The sequence below is a fragment of the Lepidothrix coronata genome, unplaced genomic scaffold (genome assembly GCF_001604755.1).
Source record: "Lepidothrix coronata isolate B3197 unplaced genomic scaffold, Lepidothrix_coronata-1.0 Scaffold49, whole genome shotgun sequence".
Classification (NCBI taxonomy): Eukaryota; Metazoa; Chordata; class Aves; order Passeriformes; family Pipridae; genus Lepidothrix; species Lepidothrix coronata.
The window spans coordinates 1,958,499-1,978,614 of record NW_016690229.1 but is presented as its reverse complement, the minus strand read 5'-3'; the positions used below and the strand labels follow the sequence as shown (position 1 = coordinate 1,978,614).

The window sequence follows — 20,116 nt, the reverse complement described above, 5'->3', positions numbered from 1 at the left end:
AACACCCTGAACTAATTATTTTTTTTTCATTAAAAAGAGTCCCACGGGGTATTTTCTGTTCACGGATTGTTTTACTGGCATAAATGTACTTAAACAAAGTAGTTCTAAGTAGAATCTACTCAAGGTTCTGAACCCCACAGCTAAAACTCAGAAGCACTTTCTGATTTTTAGTTATGAAAGCATTTGATTAAGATCTAACCAATTCTGCTTTAGAATTTGTCTTTCAACTCAGTGATACGAGAAACAACAACTGACAGGAGCAGTTCCTTTACACTGAGTAGGGACAACACCCAAAGTGTTATTCCTCTACATGTAGAACTGACAGCACCAGGCAACTTGAAGGCCTTCTTTTAAATAAATAAATAAACAATAACAACAACAGCAACAACAAAACAACAACAATATTATTAGTATATTACTATAGGGATAAAAAGAGGTCATAAAAGCAGAAAAATTCATTCACCTTGCCTTGCTGTCTCACTGTCCTTCATCTGAATCATCAAACACTCCCAAGTTTCAAAGTATTTTCAGAAATTAATCTGGATAATGGATGCAATGTGCTTCGTGTGATTCCATATTTGTTTCATGGTTGAAAACACAGATGTTTCACTGTGCACATTTTCAATCATTTGGTGCACCAGCACATTTGACTACGATGTTTTCTTTTCTAAGATCTCAATTTCCTTTTATTTTTTTTTTGCTGGCTTTTTTGTTTGGTAGGTTGTTTTGGGGTGGGTTTTTTTGTTATTTTGTTAAATCCAGAAGCTTTCTGTTAATCTGCAAGATTAGTTTATAATCCTGCCTCTGTCATTACTCTTCTGTTTTCTGAACAAAGGTTTAGAAAGGTTACTCATGTATTTGCAGTAGGAATTAAACAAATGAAAGGACATATGGGCAGTACTTTGTCCACAGTGTGCTCACGTGCTGAGCACAGTTTAAAAACTGAACCTGTACACAAGTGGTCAGAGATTATGAAGGAGAAACAAGGGTTAGAGAGAGGCAGAGTAAGTAAATCAGGCAGAATAATAAGTCAAACACAAGAAACGGGTAAGTAGCCCAAATTTTTCCATTCCTACTCAATGAGCCAGTGTTAGAAACACCAGCCTTGAATGATCTCAGACACTTGAGAGGGAGATGTCTACAAAATCAAGACAGTCTTCATATTGAGGCAGGAGCAACTGGCAGCTGATTTGATTCTAAAGAAGGCCCACACATTTATTTTTTGTGGGGTGTTTCCTCATACAGCATTTAAAAAGCACATTCTGTCACTAGGACTCCACTTTCAATAAATGTAGCATTTTGAAAGAGCAAGCGAATCCAGGTTCCCATCTGGAAAACACAGGTGGAATTGTTCAAAAATGAAAAGTATTTACAAGAAACAGGGAAATATAGACAGTGTGTTCTTTCCATTCCCTGAAACAGGTATTTTTTGCCATGACAACAGTTGGACTATATCACAGAGACCATCCCCTTCCAAACATACTTGAAGAACAGCAAGTTATAGGCACAGAACCATCCACTAACTCCTGTAGGGACTATTTGCTGTTGCATCATACAGGGCATCAAATGTCAGTTCTGTTGGGTGCAAAGCTTTAATTCTGATTTTGTAAAAAGCTCACTATCTCTTCATGCAAAAAAAGGAAAGATTTTTTTATCTTGACATTTTGATAATGAGACAAAAAGCAGAAAGAAATTTCAGTTTTGCAAATCCAGAAGGACTGTTCCTTCAGATTAATTAAGGTCTTTTGGGGCAGAGCTTTGTTTTATAATATCACAGGTTCTCCCTTGCTGTACCTTGTTTATCTCGGGACTTTAAACACCTACAAAGGTACTTGCTGTAGTTCTTAGCACCTTGAATAGAAGACATTCCTAAATGAGACTGAACTTCTAAACTATTCTGCAATGGACAAAGCATTAGAAGAGCAGTTTGCAGATCCAAATCCAAGATTTAATCTGTAATTGAAGAGTGGGATGTCAAGGAGGAGGGAGAAGCTGCACAAGCAGTGTGATTTTGGTCCAAAAGCCCTTGTGGGGTTCAATTATAAAAGCATGTTCAAAACGTTTTATATCTAAATGGCTTAACACCATTGCATCAAGGAATTATTTAAAGAGGTGAAGATATGATCAGTCTTCAAAGTCTCACACTCATAAATTTATGCACCCTATACGTGCAAGTGTACATAGCCCACATGTACATACAAACATATACACACACAAATCAACTCCTCAAAAAACCAAACCAAATCCATCCCCCAAAATTTGAAATAATTAGAGCAATGGAGGTATTATGAGCTGTAACAGGTATATTAGCTTTGGCATAAATATAATCTGTTTAACTAGAAAAAGAAATAGCGAAATTACTCATTAAACAGGGCAGGTATTGAGGACTGAACAAACACAGAGATTGAACATCCACAGACCATATCACTGTTCATCTCCCAGCCACACAAACTGACGTATTAAAGATTATCGTCTCTTATCACAGTTAACTAAAACATGTCCTGAGAGAGAGAGTTTTCCAGAGGTTTATCCATTAAAAGATCAGTAGTGTAAGATTTGTTGAACATAACTTTCGACACTGCTGTCCCACCCAGACAAACAACAGGTCAGAGGGTAAAGGACAATTTGGGACGAGTGGAAAGTCTCCTACAAACTAACTCACAGAATGGGAGCTTTCACTCAGGAGTTGCAGCATCTACCACAAAAGCAGTCCAAGCCAAAGCCTCTATTTAAAAAGCTTCTGTGGAAGTCAATGATTATTTTGCACCTGCCATACCTGCAGCTGTGACTTAATTTACTTTGAGGTTTCCTATTTATTTCTGACCAACGCGCTATTTTTATCAAAACGTGTCCAAAACACACCATCCTTCTCACTTGTTTCTAGAACCCCAAAGCTTCCTAATTCCAGTAAATCCAAGCCGCCAACTCGTCACTTATTTAAACCTTTAAGAAGGTTTATTAAAACCTGTAAGAACCTTTATACGGGCAGTAAAGGCAAACATTCAGTTGGTGACGGAGACCTTTCATTTAAGCTTCCAGTTTAAATACCCAGAGGCAGCTCCCAGCTGTAGTTATTTGCTACAAACTGGAAAGTTTCAGCAGGCAAAGAGTTAAGGACTTGGGGGAGGAGGAGGAGGCTGGTTCCCAGTTCTCCATCCACATGCTCGGTGAGGTGCGGGGGTTAAAGGCTCTGGGGCAAAGCAATTCTTTGGAATCGTCAGCGATGTCCTCCCCAGCCCTGCACGGCTGATTTCAGCAGGGATGAGAAGTTTTCTCTCATTACTGCGAAGCAAAGGACGTCTCTGAAGGCAGGGAGAGAGCTTTGCTGCAGGATAAATATGCTAAACACTGCGGGGAGTCGGAGGGAAGTTGAACTGAAAACAATCCCCGTTAATGTTTAACCCCCTCGCCGAGGGATCTCCACGAGCCGCAGGATGAGGGACACCGACTCCTGCTGAAGGACAAGGAGACCCGCGATTTATTTTTATTATGCTGCCGTCTCCTGGCTAATTTTGGACAAGGTAAGACTGCATCAGTTAGACTGCGGGATTCAATCTTTTGCTTTTCCTTTGCTAAAAACATGGTTTAATTTATGTAAAGTGACAAATATTTTTCACTTCAAGACCATTTCACTCAAATCTGCAATGGGGTTCATATATTTTTTTCTTCTTTACCTTGTCACAGATGCACAGTACGATAGAGGTCATTACTACTAGTTGTTTGTATTATAAAAATCACAATAATTATGCTCACTCAAGCAACTTAAATTTTTTTTTTTACAGCCCTGTAACTTAAGGGTTTAAATAGCTTTCATAGTATTTGTTTTACATTATTACGAGGTCAAACGCACAAGGAAAACTAAACAGGAAAAATAGCAAAGATGAACGCTAAAACTCTGTAAATCTGAATATGCATCAGTAAATTCTAATGCAGCATTTTTAAAATAATGATTTAAAATTTTTAAGGCAATATTAACAGGGTTTGATGAAGAAATGCTTTTACTCGATGCATGTCAGAACCTAAAGCAGACTCACATCCCGACCCAGGCTTAAACAAAAACCAACAATGGAAAAAGCAGTTAAAACTGCTGATTTTAACATTAAGTTTTAAAATATCTCCTGTTTATAAAATATCTACTCTAATGCCTACATAAACAACTTTCAAACAAACAAACACAGATATAAAAAGATTTGAAAATAAAGAGTTAATGCTTTTTTACCATTTTGTTAGAAGATGAAGTATTCCCCCCGTCATTTGTTTCACTAAATTACAAAGTCATATGAAGCAAATACAAAGAGTACAGAGAAAACAAAATATTTAGAGGTGCAGTCCAAAATCCAATGGCAGGAAGAAATGCCAAATGCAAAACGAGTTTTTCCTATGAAATACAGTCAAATATCTGCTAATGGGGTCTTAATGAGCTGAGATGACATTTTACAGGCTTTTTCCAGGCATAATCATAATTCCTGTTTTCTCTAGAGTTTACCTTGTTAATTGTGATGGAGGAGCTTAGGCTTACAAAATTTTTCTGTTAAGTAATATCCATAAAAGCAGCCACAGGGGTGCTTGAAAACCCCTACAAAAATGGGGGTTTTGTTTTCTTTCTTCTTAAGAATGTCGCACACTATTCTGTTTTCTAAAAATTAATACAACTTTATCCTCAGTATTTAGGAAACCTAAGTGTAACATTAAAAAGGCTGTTCAAAGAGACATTCTGCTAACAAAAAATACCTATAATGGCACTCTTGCATAATGAGACTAAAGGGCAAGATAGTCACAAACTGGGTCAGGCCTGGACAGCGGACATTCCCAACAGGATCTCTTGCTCCTCAAGGGCAGGAGGAAACCTGGGAACATAGTCCTTGCCTAGAGGATTCTGCTAAAGGACAAATTCTGTACGCAGTGGGACTAACAGCTGCAATCCCAGCTCTCAGTCTGGTAAAACACTAACAGAAAGCCATGGCTTTCATGCTGTAATATCCCCCGAGGCTGAAAGATGTCAAATTCTGTTCTGGTAGGCCAGGCTTCATCATTCAGTCATTCCCTATAAACATGTTAACGCTGGAGAGGAATTGCTGCTTCTTACCTGATGATGGGGTGTTTGTGTACTTTGCTGCTGCCATATAAAATAACAGTTTCTAGATGCCATGTAGTTCAATAGGAAAAAATCCATAGTAAACACTTAACAGCCCGAAACATCCCTGGAAGCTATTACTTGAAGGGTAATAAAAATTTAAGTGTATGAAACAAGCAGGTTCCCAAGGGAACTACCCTTTGCAACCTGTCCAAAGAGGAATTTAAGGAAAAAAACCTGGCAAACACGGTCATTCTGTACAATGTTCTATATTTAAGCAGGTATAAAGTCCCAGATATTTCTACAGCTGCCCAGTGTCTTCAGTGTAATAGTTATGTCCAGAATGAACCCTCCCTGTGACATACCAGAGATCTCATGACATTCACTAATTCTGAGGAATCTCAAAGCTCCTCCTGCAGTTATTTCCTCAGAATAGGCCAGTTTGTCTGAGTCCAGGTCCACAGAAACCAGTGCTTCCCTAACAGACACTCCCCAGTTTCAGCCCCTGGGTACCTAATGGCCCTCATGCAAATCTCCTCTGGCACAGGATACAGCCTGGGTGTAATTCACTTTTACTGCAAAAATCCTGGTTTTCACCTTCCAGTGGCATTCCTTTTCTCCTGCTTTCTGCACAGTATCAAAAGGTTGATTTGATTTGCTCAAGTTTTTTGTTGAAATGGATTAAAATACTTCTGTCAAGCTTGTTTACCCAGTAAATGTATCCCTGAGGAGCTCTGAGGCAAAAAGATTCTTCTGGGACCTGATTTTGTCATGTTTTTCTTGCATCCAACGCAGACGGAAGAGCTGCTGCCAGAACACCCAGGGAAAATGGATGAACCCTCCACCTAACACACAACTCCACTTTCTGGAATGCTCAGTGGAAAAGAGGCATTCTTCCAGCATGAAATCCAGTGCATACCAGTAAGGACCAAAAGATAAATACATTCTTTCCCAACAGCCTAATACAATCTTAAAAATGTGGTAATAGCCATTCTCTTGGGTCAATTTCTGTGTTCTTAATGCTTTTTAAATGGTATGTCTCATTGCTGCTTTAACTGCAATGCCCTCTTTATTTTCAGATTTTTAAGAGAGATATATACAGAGTTTTTATTGAAAAAAGTATTCCTGTAATGAAACTACCTTTATAGAAATATGTTTGGTCTCTGCTCCTATAGAAAGCCAAATGCTTTGTGGTGTTGACAGCTGCAAAGCATAAAATATTTCAAGGTGAAATGCAAATTTTGTTTTAAAAAAATCACTGAATAAAATGAGAAGAGAAAATTAATTACCTTTAAAATAAAAATAAAAGCTTTTAAAATTAAACTTTTAAGCTTAATGGCAGTTGGTGACTGGTATTTTCTCTAGGAATTTCAATACCAAATGCTTCAAGGATAAAGACTTCACGTAATTGCTGTGGGATTCAGGACTGCTGCATCCTCATTCTTTTGCCTCTTTAACAAGGTGGATGTAAGGTAAAAAAACACAATGGAAAAAATCCTGTGCCAGTAACTGCAGTAAATTCCAGTTATCTCTGAATGCTAATATTGGCAGTGGTGTCCTTATCTCAGGGTGTGCACATACGCTAAAAATAAGAAAAGAGCGTTGTCTGTATGTTCTGTTTTCCAGAGCACTCTAATACAAAGATGTCTGAGGAAGAAAAAAAAAAACAACCAACCTCTCTCAAATAGTCAGAAACATTTGCTGACTTTATAAGGATAAAACCCAGTGTATTTTGTGGATTACGTTTTAGTCTCTTCCTTCTGTTTATTTAATAAATTTTCTGTTGATTTAATTTACTGAATTCTGATCCTCTGGCAGATCTCAAGGTTTCCCAGGCCTTGAGGAAATCTCAGCAGCAGCTGTTCCTCAGCACACAGTGCTTCCATGTCTTTCCTGGGGCACTGTACTCACCTTTTGCCACACAAACTCCTACCTGATGGGCTGAGCTCCCCATGGGTCAAGCAATGAAAATACAAAGCCATTTTGGGCTCTTATATATCATTTTAGGATAATTTTGTCCTGGAAAGGCTGCTTTGTGGCTCTGCAAGTCCCATTCCCAGTACACTGCAGCACAGGCACAGGGTTCCTCCTAGCAGGTATCCCAGCATTTATAAATGCATCACTAACATGTCATTTATTTAAAAAAAATAAAAAGGATCTCTCCTCCTATCTCAATTTTCCTTTCAGATAATCTCAATGTTTAATTAAACTATGATGAGAAGACAGTATCTGGAAAACAAAAGATGAACCCACTTCATGCAAAGAAATCAAGATTTTTAGTGTGCATTGCTGTCTGTACGTTCATCTACACTTTCATCTACCTAAAGGTTCCTCTTTCTGAAGAGCCAAATGAGCAGAAATTAAATGTTAGAAGAGCAGAGTGTGGTTTTTACCCAGATGAACTTTGTTCAGCTCTTTTTGTGGGGAAACCTGCCGCCTTTAAGATTGGAAACTTCTGTCAGAACTCCTACCAACCCAAACCACTGAGCTGCATTCAGACTTCGTGCAGCTGCTCCACAGTTCTGAAGACTCTGCATTTTATCACGAGCCCACTGTCAGATGAAGAAGGAAATTTCTCATTGGCTTACATTATTACAATTCACAAGGAGCTGGAAATGTTTGTAAAGCTGCTAAGAGCTATTTATATGCCTCAGAATATTTACTGCATACATATTGATGAGAAGTCACCAAGAGATTATAAAACTGCTGTACAGAACATCGTTAATTGCTTTGAAAATATTTTCATTTCCTCAAAAAGAGAACATGTTGTTTATGCAGGATTTTCAAGATTACAAGCTGATATTAATTGCATGAGAGACCTAGTTAATTCCAAAGTTCAGTGGAATTATGTTATTAATCTATGTGGTCAAGATTTTCCCCTTAAAACAAATAAAGAAATTATACAATACATGAAAAGTAAGTGGAATGGTAAAAATATTACTCCTGGGATAGTCCAACCACTTCATATGAAACACAGAACACAGCTCAGTTACAGAGAATATGTTCATTCTGGAGTGCCATACTTGTATCCAGGAAAGACTATGAAAGCTAAACCTCCACATAATATGACAATATATTTTGGCAGTGCCTACTATGTGCTCACTAAAGAATTTGTAGAGTTTACATTGACTGATGCACGTGCAAAAGATCTGCTTGAGTGGTCGAGAGACACGTACAGCCCGGATGAGCATTACTGGGTCACCCTGAACCGTTTACCTGGTAAGGATTCTGTGATTTCTGCTGTGAATAACCCCTGGGCCCAGAGCAGTGGGAGGCCTCTGGCAGGGAGAGGTGTTGAGCTCCAGCTCGGAGCTTAACATCCCTTAATTGCATAAATATGGGCATTTCTTCGGCCTTGATGCTGCCCTTTCAAAAACTCACATCAAACAAAGCTTGATTCCAGAAAAGTACTACTTACAGTGCAGGCCATGAGCTACAGGGCTAGACAAATGTTGTTTAAAAAGGATTTTTATGCTACATGAAAGCTCATGCTCTTAAGGAATAAAAAAAAAGCAGTAAAACTGAGAATGATGTCTGTTCTTGCTACGTAAATATGTACAAATAAATACTTAACGTGACTACAGTTAAAAAGGTTTCAGCAGTGAAAATTTCCCCTTTATTAAGTAGGAAAGAATCTCACCAGAACCTTATGTTTTTAAAGATGCTCCAGGAGCTACACCCAATGCAGGCTGGAAAGGAAACCTAAGAGCCATTAAATGGAAAGATCAAGAAGGATCCTCACACAAAGGCTGCAAAGGTAACGTCAATGTTGATCATGAACTCACATTTGATTCACTGATAAGCATTAACTGCAGATTACATGTTATTTAAACTAGCTATTAAATGTGCCTCAGCGATTATATATATTTTGGTTTGGAAGTATCAAAACAAGGCACCCTAGTAAATTACTGTACTGTATCCAATATCAATATCTTCTGATACATATTTTTATATATTAATATATTTTTATATAATACAATATTATTGATATTTTATATATTTTGAGAACATCACAGTATCCATACACTGACAACCCTTCTTTCAGCCCCCAGTTACCAAAGCACTAACTCAACTGACTGCTTTTTAGTGGAAGGGCTTTACCTGACAATAACGTTTGTCAGATACTTCCATCAACACTGGGTTAAATCTCTTCAATTTGAACAATATCTAAAATAGTGCTGACCACATAGAAAGCATGCAGAAATAATTAAAATATGTAACTGTGTAAGCTGAGCACAGTGAAGCACTGAATGATTGAACAGGTAATCCAGATAGATCAGAACAGATGCCCAGCTACGAGACACAACATTAAGCAGAGCAACATGTCAGTGAGGCAGCTGGAGGTAACAAGCATCCATTTGTGTAAAACAAACCCAAACCCTTGCCTTTATAATACTCTTTATTATCCTCCAGCTAAATTTCCATGATGCTCAATAAGAAATCAAAAGGTATTTTTTGTTGATGACAGCACAGAGTGAAACTACTTTTTAAAATGCTTCAGTTCCTCTTTCTGCTGCTTCCAGATACCTTCAATTTGTCTTTGCAGGTCATTACATCAGAGACATTTGTATCTACGGACTAGGGGATTTGCAGTGGATTATTGAGTCACCTCATTTGTTTGCCAACAAATTCGAGCCTGCAAAGTACCCCCTGGTCATGGACTGCCTGGAGAGACGCCTGAGGCTCCGGATGCTGCGCCAGGCAGAGGTGCCCATCCAGGACCACTGGCGTTTCCAGGAGCACAGCTACTTCAACATGAGGCTGGATGTCTGAGCTTAGCTAACATCTAAACAAGTGTTCACAATACTGACAGAAACCATGAACATTTTTAGCCATGGACTTCACTGTGTGCATTACAGCATGAGGGTAAAGCACAGTCCTGTACTACCAATAAACGGGTTTTATTTATTACAGTAGCAGCTGCTGATGGGTTAATTCTCAAAGGAAATGACATGTCTAAATCTGTAACTTACTGAGGACAAGGGGGAAGTTCATAATCTATTAAGTGACTTATTTAGCTGGAAAAATCAATATTCCTTGTGTCCACAGCCAAAGAATGACTAACTGGTATGAAAATAATAAAACAGAAGCAATGGCTGGACGAAAATAAAATATGGAGAACACAATTAAAGTCACGGTTACTGAGTGTCTTCTGAAATGGATTGTTTTGAATAATGAAGTTCATGATAAATTTGCAGAGCTTGTACATAAACAAGTGACAGCCAGTTTCAGACACAGTCCATGTCACCGTGGGTTTGGGGTTTGTTTGTTTTCCCCATGGCCAGCTGCCTCTCTAATTTCATTGTGTAGCATGGCAACATCACTGCTGCCCTTCCCAGGCTTTGCTCCTAATGAGCGGGGGGGGGTGTGTGTGTGTGTGTACCAGGAACAGTCACAGGGTGTGCATGTTTATCTCTTAAGTCCCTGTTTCTGAGTCTCTGCAGGAGTTTAGGGCAAGGAGACGTGGAAAATTTGAGGCCAGGGAACACAGGAAAACTGAATGAAAGGCCGTCCTTCAATCCTGGTGTACCTGACTTCCCTGAACCTTGGAACAGCCTGTGGCAAGTGCAGGTAACACCTGGCAGCAACCAGGACAAGCAACTCATTTCTCAAAACCTCTGCACACCAAACTCAGCACTCACTGGTCCTGGTCCTGCAGCAAGAAAGAGGCTTTCAACACACAAGGGGCAAACCCAGGGAACAGCAGTTGATCAAGGATCCAGCCCTTTTCCAGGCAAGAGTTGCTCTTTCCTCCTCAGAACTCTTAAATTAATCCTTTCACTCGTGCAACAAACAGGGGAATATAAAGAAACAGAGGATATAGGTGGCCTTTCATACAACACAATAACTCTTCCATGGAATTAAAGATCTCACAAGGCTGTGTCTACACTCTGACCTCCAAAGGTCTGGAGGACTGGAAGAGACTATGAGAAACCTGAATTGTAAGAAGTCACTTAAAACCGTTCATCCTCCTTTAAAAGTATTTTGGCAAGGATGCAGATCAAAGTTTCATTCCAGTAAATCCAAATTCTCAGTTAATTTGTATGAACTCTGATGCAAACTAATAAAATATATCTTGTTATTTATGAGCACACTTGATTAAAAACTACAAATTACATTTAAATGTTTAGGAGCAATCTGGATGAAAGCTTCAATATGCAGCCAAAACATCCCTCAGTTTTTACAAGAAAACTGATAACAGACTTTTTTTTCCCCAAAATATTCAAATGAATGAAATGAGTCAACAATAGAACATGAAAGTTTCTTATTACAAACTTAGTCCCAGGTTCCTGGAATTGTCCTGCTCATTTTCCCACACGAGTTTCTCGGAAACATAATTTCTTTCAGATGAACTTTAACCTGAAGAAAGACCATCTGGTCCCTATTTATTTACAAACTCAACCCAAAGGCGTGTATTCAGTTTCATGTATAATCCAGGACTTATCTTGTGGCTAAATATTGCTGGAGATGCTTTTTTATGGAGGGAAATAATGAAGGAAAAAAAAGGAAAATAAAAGCTCAGCTCGTTGAGAGTCCCTCTCAAAACCATTACTGAAGCTAATGGGCCTCTGGCACGTATAAATCAGAGCAATATTCATAATTAATTTCTCTCCAGTCCACTGAAGGGCACTGCCAGCATTTATCCACTCCATGTTGTCTTTTAAAATGTGAATGGAACGTTCCTCATTCCCATCATTACAGCAAATCCAGTATCTTGCTTTTACCTTTGGCACCATCACAGAGAACAATTGTTGTATATCACTCTGAATTGAATTAGAAGGAGAAATGCAATATCAAGGCACTATATAACAGGGGCTCCTTTTGCAGAAACTGAACCAGCCAAACTCTGGTTTGCACAAAAAGCCCTCTTAAAGCACAATTTAGGTGTGACTTTACCCATGTCAATTTAGGAAAATCACTGCAGTATGACCCTCCTTCCTTAAAGGACTTTGTATTTTAAACAAAATTTTAGGAAAATCATAATTAAACCATTCTCAGTCGGTAAGAAATAGTATTCAAGTCATTATTCTGATTACAACGACCACATTCTATTCTTGAAACACACACAAAAAGCCTTCATGAATTCTGTGTTACCATGTTATGAGTAGATGGATCACAACTTTTAGGCTTCAACAACCAATGTTTGCTAATCCTGGTGACTTGATCTAAGAGCAGATAATGCCAAAGTGACCCTGTTCCAGGAGCCACTGTGCTCTGTACCCTGCTGCACACGTGAACTCTGTATGTCAAAGATAAATTCTGTTTCAAGAAGCTCTGTATCTAAGTTAAACATGTGATTAAGTGTTTTATATGGCACAGAGTTTAATAGTTAGGGTACTATTTCAAGTGTGTAGTTGACTCTGAAAACAATTCCAAAATAAACTTAAAATGTACTTTCTTGTATCACTTTAAAAATGTAATCTGGTCCTTAACTTTCAAAGTGACTCCCAGAAGGACTTCCACCACTGATTCAATAACCACTCTCCCATCTCCAAACCACTTCTAGGATACTGATACACCAATAGGAACTTCTGAGACAAGAGAGTCAACATCCAAATTGATAATGCATAAAGCATGATTTTTGTCAAGTAGCAGACTTTCAATTTAGCAGCACCAAAACCTGCCCATGCAAGAACCTGGAAGCCAGTTAGAACAGGAGCTCCAAAACATTTGGAGAATCTACAGACCAACATAAATCACCACAAAGCTACAATCTTCAACATCTCATCGAATAAAAAGCAGAGTGAGTAGAGACTTGTTTGTTCTTTTACATTTAGTAGTCTGTTGGAGAATTAAACACCTTACTCAAAAGGGCAAGTTTTAAACTGACAGATTCCATGTCACATGTAATTCCTGAAGAACAGGAAGGAGGAGGCAGCAGAAACCCCCTGATCTCCAGAGCTGCTGCTACAGAACATACGTCACCAAACTCTGGAAGCAAAGTTGTTTTTCTCTTCCTGATGACTGAAATGTGATTAAGTCACATTTTAGCATGTGACTTAGTGTTGATAGTTTAAATTTTCCCTTCTTACTGTACAAAAGCTCAAAAATATGCCTCAAACAAAAGACGCTTCTGTGTGAAAAGGTATTACAAGTTTTATCTGCATTCATAAGTTGCTCCGTTTTAGACAAAGCTCTTTTCCAACTCTTTTCAGTCTAAACAGAAGCTTCAAAATTTGTCTCAAGCACTTCATCTACCAATCTGAGTCTCCAACATAAGCCACCACTAAAAAATTCCCATTGCTCTTTCAAAATCCTTTGTCCAGGAAGTTTTATATTTTGTCAAGACAGGTCAAAGCATTCACTCTTCAGGCAACGAGAGACAACCTCTGTCTCTCTCTCTGCTCTGCTACAGTGGCTGTTTGTTTGCCTTAGAGCTTTCCTATTTTAATATTATTTTTTAACTTGAATCCTTCACTGTAGTGGTACTTAGGATGAGAAGCAAGAAAGAACAGAGACTTACAAAAGGCCTCACACATTAATTACAGTTGCTTTACTAAGAGCCCCCCACCCACGACAGTTCCCTCTCCTATTCCAGTGCCTTTCCCTAGTACCAATACAGTCTTTTTAACAATTCCAGTAAAAGCAGATAAATACATGTATTTTACATTGTCAGCTCTTCATGTCAAGTTTCTATTGAGGCAAAATGTTTTTTTTTATGGAAGAGAACTCTGATAGAAAGACTGCTTCATCCTCCCTGTACCCAGACTCCATAAACCCTTCCAAATCCAGTACTACACAAATGCTGTCAAGATAAACCAAGGAATGCTGAATCCTTTCTCTTAGTATTTTCCATTGCCTTGAATTAGACAAAATCTGCATATGCATTCTGCTTTTTCCTAAACACTTATTTGCATGTCACTGGGCAAATGGATCCCTCTGTTTCTTTTATGAGCTCCCCCAGCAAAAGGAGGAGCAAACTGAGCAGTGAGATATCTGCTGGATCTCTGTATTCCCTGGGGAATGTTTGCACTGCATCATAACAGCATTTGCTCGCCAGAGTCCTTTGAGAAACTTGCTGTTTACAATGGAGCAGACTGGCAAGGCTGCTCTGAGGGCTCTCAGGCAAAGTGAACACCCAGGAAGAGCTTGTTTTGAAGGAGCTTTCCTGAATTCCACGTGAGTGGGGATGGGCACGGCCACGCAGTTCCAAAACTGACACTCCTCCAGTCCCCACCCACTACAGACCTCGGGGATGAAGTGAAAACACAGATCCTGCTGGCTGAGAGAGACTGAATACAGCACAACAGCAAATACAGGGGTATCCTTTTGCACTACCCTCATCTGGGCACAGAATTAAGAAAGAAGGTGGCCAGGAAACAAGAAAATTCTGTGGCTCATCTGGATCTCACAGGCTCGATTTTGGTTCAAAAAACATACTATAATTCTTAAAATACAGCATAAACATATATATGATAATCCACAACATTCAAATATTCTGTACATTAATATTTTTTTTGCATTACAGACTATGTATTAGAAGAGAATTCACTAATAAAAAGTTTCTAATCTGAGCACATACAATACATCATTTTTTCTTCTTTCTTAGTTCATTTCACTGCATGTCCCATTGCTGCCTAAAGATAGACTGTGCTGGGGGAATGCTGCTAATTAGTGCTTTGGATATATAAACAGTTAGCTACCAGAAAGCACAGCAAGCAGTTCCCTGTGATCCTGTTCAGAAGAGTCCCTTTCTTGATTCTGGATGAGAACATTATCAGTTTACACCCAAAGATCTACCAAATCACTCTTTGACCTTAATTAAAGGGCTAAAATATGTTCTCTCAGCTGGTTACCACTGTCTTTGTGCATCAAAACCCAATAGTGATAAAGATGATAGACTAGATATTATATCCACTTCATTATTTCTAGAAGCATCCTTCTGAATATTGTGAGGAATTCACAGGTTTGTGAAACCAGCTGCATGCAAATATGAGCCTATGCTAAATACTCATTATTAAAAATATCCAGAAAACATGCGAGATTCATTTCGTTTTTATAAGATTATCAGCCTGACCAAACCATGGACAAAACATCTCAATCCTCCATCTACTGATCTAGTTACATCCATCTATCAACCAAAATTTAGATGCAGACAAAACACCTCATTAAAAATAAATTAGGATCTGCCAAGAGGAAACAAAGCCATTAGGACTAAAGCAATACTCTAGAAAACAAAATGAGCACTGAAAGCAGCAAAATTCCACATCACCTGCAGCAGGTCTTGTTTAATACCAATGGTATTAAATAATAATACCAATGGTATTTAATACCAATGGTATTTAATACCAATTGGTATGTTTTACCCAATATCAGGGTGCTCACTGAAAAATAGCTTTCTAAATGTGGCAACTATCACCACAAGTCTTGAGGATAATAAATGTAGTGATGGGAGAAAAAAAAGTATTTTGCAACTTTTAGCTACAAAGAAACCAATCTAATGAGATCAAAAGTGCAGTCAGTACTTCCTACAATAATTCATGTAACTGCTGAAAAATCTGCAAAGAGTTGCCCCCAGTCCAAAAAACCCAAACAAAACAGCACCAGATGCTCTTTAAAAATACAGGGATCAAAACATAACCTGAAAACACAACCAGTTTAAGCACACAGAGCAGACACTGATAAAACACAAGCCCTGTGCATTCAGGAAGAAAATACAACCAAACAAAAGCCCCAAAATCCCAAAGCAAAAACAAACACCCTTTTAAAAAGTGAAATTATAACCAAATATTTGAAAAAAATGAGAATTCTAAGGTAGTTCTTGCAAAATCAAACTGCCTCTGAGAATAAAAATATTCTTTTTTACATCTACTTAGAAACACTTTTTTATTAAAAAAGGCCGTGGAGAATTACTGCAGGCCATCACAGAACAGACCCTTTACAAGTCCCATTTCAATTTGGATATTCAGATTAAAAACCCCACTTTATGGACCTGTATCTACAGATCTACCTGTGGAGGGCACATGTGACCCCCCCCTGCTTGTAAAGCTGAAGAAACTCACCTTGTGACAAACTTCTGATTTAATTTCTTTGAGGGCACGTTCAGAGAACACACAGCCACAGTTTCTCAAGAAGCAAAACCTTCAAAGAAAAGACAAGATGCAACATGATTTTAAGAAACCCTGTGCCCAAGAGAGATCTGTGCAGTGCTGGTTGAACACAGAAATAATACTGCAATGGGTTAGCAGGACACAACTAACTTTATTTACTAGTTCTTGCATCTAATATAACTATCAGCACATTAAAGGGGCAATTAATTTATTATTAGTTTGTACAATGTAAGACTAGAACAAAAAATATTGTGTACATTAAACCACAACATTTGTTATTTCATCCTCACAATCTCCTGGCTAATCACTGTCTGGAGGAAGAAATACTTAGCAACTGTCAAGCTGTGAACCACCATCATCTCACTCATCAGGGTGAACATGCACAGACAAAGAAACTGCCCAAACCAGGACGTGAGGAAATTCTCTGCCCCAGCCCAATAAAACCCAGATTATTGCAGGATTAGGACACAGAAGCCATCTCCACTCTGGTCCTAACACAGGCAGAGGGAGAATGGAGCAGCTCTGCTGTGAGGAAAGGCTGAGAGAATTGGGATTGTTCAGCCTGGCTCTGGGGTGACCTCATTGTGGCCTTCAAGTGCCTGAAGAAACTACAGGAAAGATGGAGAGAGACTATTTACAGGGGTCTGGAGTGACAGGACAAAGGCAGGGTTAGATGGGATATTGGGAAGAAATTGTTCCCTGTGAGGGTGGGGAGGCCCTGGCACAGGTTACCCAGAGAAGCTGTGGCTGCCCCATCCCTGGAAGTGTCCAAGGCTGGGTTGGATGGGGCTTGGAGCAACCTGTGATGGTGGAAGGTGTCCCTGCCCATGGCTGGGGTTGGAATGAGATGATCTTTAAGGTCCCTTCCAACCCAAACCATTTTGGGATTCTAAGTGCTCGATGTGACACAAAGGGAGTCTCATCAATCTCCTATGGTTTGGCCTCCAAACATTGCCCTCTACTCCTTTATTATACATCTAAATTCAGTTAGGAAAGGATTAGCTTTTATCTTTTGAACATGCAATGAAAGGACACTCAGTGGTCTCTTAAACTCCCTCCTGAAAGAGAGACAAACATTCCCCACAAAGGCCTGGGCAGATACAAGATTTGCAGCATTATCCATTCAGATATCTGCTCTGTGTTCAGTTCAGCCCAGTGCTCACTTCTAAACCCAAAATGCAGACCCTGAAACACTGACCTGTGTCTCCCATTCATCTCCAGCCCCACCACGGGGCAGATAAATCGTGCAGACTGCAGGTCATCATACTTGTCACCTTTTATACTCTCCTTATCCCCACTCCAGGCTGGATTATCCACAAGGTTCAGTTCTGTCACGTTCTGAAAAATAAAAATGCAGGCCTTGAGTTTTCAACCAATGATTTGGAGCCATGATAACATTCCTTAAGATTTTTTCTGTTGTGTTTTGGTACTTTTAACACTTTAATACAGGGTGAGAACACAAGCAGACGGAGGTCTTACAGCATGACTGAACTTTCCCTCATGATTTTAACTTTTACCTTGATGCTCTTGATGTGGGATGCAGATTCCATGGGGGTCTTATCAGGTGACTTGTCCAGCAAAAACTCAATGATGGCATCTTTGTTGTACAACCTGTAACATCGAAATTCCGGTGATCACGTTTGATTGCCACGGCAGTTGTATTTATAAGTTTATCTATAAATTATTTTTACAATATTTATATTATTTATAATAATGATCACATTTAACGACCATTATTTTTTCCCCCTGTGGAACCACCCCTACCTGCCCAGCTCACAGGCCACGATGGGCCGACGCAGCTTCTCCTGGCTCAGGGCACAGTAGAACCACCTGGCCACCAACTCAGCAACTTTGTCGACCTGAAGGAATGAAAAAAAAACCCCTCGTTATTTTAAAACAGCTTTTATATTTGCAAATTATTTAAGCATAAAATCAGGTACTACTCAAAGCATTAGTGAGATCCTCAGGTTTCTTACCAAACCTACCTTCTGCACTGTTAATTAATTCATAAAATAACTTTAGCAAGGCTGTTTAGCAACGTTCATGATCAGTTTTGAGGCTCTGCCTACTGACTCCATTTCTTTGTCATGGAACATGAGACCTCTCTGCCTAAATCTAACTCAGTTTTTATATTTTTGTCACTTTCACCAGTCCCCTCTTGATACTTTTTTTACTCTTCACATGTTCTCCACCACCCTCTTCTCTCTGGTTCTACATCTCAGCCCTGCTTGGATCAGCTACCGCTTCCACTCCCTGGAAGGAATGAGGTGAGGAAGGGTTCCTTCCCTGTGAGAGTGGGGAGGCCCTGGCACAGGTGCCCAGAGAAGCTGTGGCTGCCCCATCCCTTCAGGAGACTCTTGAACCCCTTGTATTCTGCAGATGACAAATCCCAGAATTACTGAAGCTGGAAAAGCCCTCCCAGCCCATGGAGTCCCAGCTGTGCCCTATACCCATCTTGGGACCCAGCCCAGAGCACTGAGTGCCAGATCCAGTCATTCCTTGGACCCTCCAGGGATGGGGACTCCAGCCCCTCCCTGGGCAGCCTCTGCCAAGGCCTGAACACCCTTTCTGTGAAGAAATTCCTTCTGATGTCCAACCTGAACCTCTCCTGGCACAGCTTGAGGCCATTCCCTCTCCTCCTGTCCCTTGTTCCCTGGGAGCAGAGCCTGACCCCCACTGGCTCCCTGCTCTTGTCAGGGAGTTGGGGAGAGCGAGAAGGCCCCTCCTGAGCCTCCTTTTCTCCAGGCTGAGCCCCCTTAGCTCCCTCAGCTGCTCCTGGTGCTCCAGACCCTTCCCCAGCTCGGTTCCCTTCCCTGGACACGCTCCAGCCCCTAAATGTCCTTCTTATTGTGAGGGGCTCAGACCTGGACACAGCACTGGAGGTGTGACCCCACCAGTGCCCAGCACAGAGGGACAATCCTTGCCCTGTGGCCACGCCGTTGATACAGCCCAGGTACTGCTGGCCTTCTTGCCCACCCGGGCTCACGTTCGGTTGTTGTCACCAGCACCCCCAGGGCCTTCTCCAGCTTTCTAGACGCTCCTCTCCCATCCCGGAGCACTGCTGGGGGTCGTTGTGACCCCAGCGCAGGGCCCAGCACTCGAACCTCGTGTCTCAACCCCCCCAGGAGACAAAGGGCCTCCCTTGCAGCCACATACACAGACACACAGACACACAGTCACAGACAGAGACAGATAGCCGCGAGCCGGCCCACGGCGCTCCCCTCCCCCTGCCAGCGCCGGGAGCGCCATGCCCGGCTCTCCCTCCCCCTGCTTCCCCCTCGGAGCCCCCTCGGACCTTCTCGACTTTTCGGGGCCCCTTGACCAGCTCGTGCCGCTTGGGGATGGTGCCGCCATCGCACCCCATCGCACTTCCGGGTTCTGCTCCTCCGCGCACTTCCGGCTCGCACAGATGACGTTGCCGCTATTGCTTAGCAACCAGCCGGCTGGGGGCGTGGCCACGGGGGCGCTCGGGTGGGCGAGTCCATCGCAGCAGGGCTGGGAGGGGTGCGGGACGTACCAACGGAGCGCGCGGGGGGGGGGGGGGGGGTGTCACAGCGCCCCCGCGCGGCCGCGGGAGGAGCTGCGGGCGCCGCTCCCGCCCCTTCCCCATCTCGGTCCTTCCCCATCTCGGTCCTTCCCCATCCCGCCCCTTCCCGGCCCCGCGGGTTTATCTCTTGTTTTTGTGAGAGAAACCCCCACCCCGGCCACCCGTTTTGGGGGATTTAGGGCCAAACGAGGCTCTCCCGCGCCGGGCGGGGCTGGCTGCAGGATGAGGGGCCGCCGTCCCGCCCTCAGCCCCGGGGCGATGTCAGGGCACGGACACGGGTGGTGTGAGGGGCGAGTTTAATCCAACACGCACAAAGCCAGCGGGGGAGGGAAGCACTGCGTTTAACTTTGCAAACAGGAATATTTACACGAGTCGGCGTTAAATACCGGTGTAAAACGCGGCGGGTGCCGAGGGAAGCTCGAGGATGCTGAGGGGGGAGCTGGT

The 20,116-nt window shown here is 41.3% G+C and overlaps 2 protein-coding genes across 4 annotated transcripts in view; one reads left to right on the top strand and one right to left on the bottom strand.

Annotated features, from left to right (window-relative positions):
• RTFDC1 (replication termination factor 2 domain containing 1) overlaps nt 1-19,551 on the bottom strand; it is a 26,278-nt gene extending 6,727 nt beyond the window's left edge. For both annotated transcript variants that reach the window (XM_017815282.1, XM_017815280.1), the window contains exons 1-5: nt 19,421-19,551; nt 17,890-17,984; nt 17,643-17,736; nt 17,324-17,463; nt 16,078-16,156 (exon numbers count right to left, since the gene is read on the bottom strand). In XM_017815282.1, the coding sequence (XP_017670771.1) occupies nt 16,078-16,156; nt 17,324-17,463; nt 17,643-17,736; nt 17,890-17,984; nt 19,421-19,489 (477 nt within the window). In that variant the 5' untranslated portion in view covers nt 19,490-19,551. The remainder of the gene's footprint in view (nt 1-16,077; nt 16,157-17,323; nt 17,464-17,642; nt 17,737-17,889; nt 17,985-19,420) is intronic.
• Nucleotides 3,152-10,205, top strand: GCNT7 (glucosaminyl (N-acetyl) transferase family member 7). 2 transcript variants are annotated; one of them, XM_017815278.1, is made up of 6 exons: nt 3,154-3,521; nt 5,870-5,995; nt 6,440-6,546; nt 7,262-8,293; nt 8,736-8,831; nt 9,621-10,205. In XM_017815278.1, the coding sequence occupies exons 4-6, from the start codon at nt 7,318-7,320 to the stop codon at nt 9,845-9,847; spliced, it is 1,299 nt and encodes a 432-aa protein (XP_017670767.1). In that variant the 5' UTR covers nt 3,154-3,521; nt 5,870-5,995; nt 6,440-6,546; nt 7,262-7,317; the 3' UTR covers nt 9,848-10,205. The 2 variants fall into 2 exon arrangements, with proteins under 2 accessions (XP_017670768.1, XP_017670767.1); XM_017815279.1 differs by lacking the exon at nt 6,440-6,546 and having other exon boundaries at nt 3,152-3,521; nt 9,621-9,847.
• Nucleotides 19,552-20,116: the final 565 nt, after the last annotated feature.

What these genes read in the sequence shown, in the direction of transcription:
- GCNT7 (XM_017815278.1), top strand. Translation starts at nt 7,318, where the DNA reads ATGAACCCACTTCATGCAAAGAAATCAAGATTTTTAGTGTGCATTGCT. An exon ending in CACCCTGAACCGTTTACCTG is followed by an intron (nt 8,294 to 8,735) that starts GTAAGGATTCTG and finishes ATGTTTTTAAAG; the next exon opens with ATGCTCCAGGAGCTACACCC. An exon ending in CTCACACAAAGGCTGCAAAG is followed by an intron (nt 8,832 to 9,620) that starts GTAACGTCAATG and finishes TTGTCTTTGCAG; the next exon opens with GTCATTACATCAGAGACATT.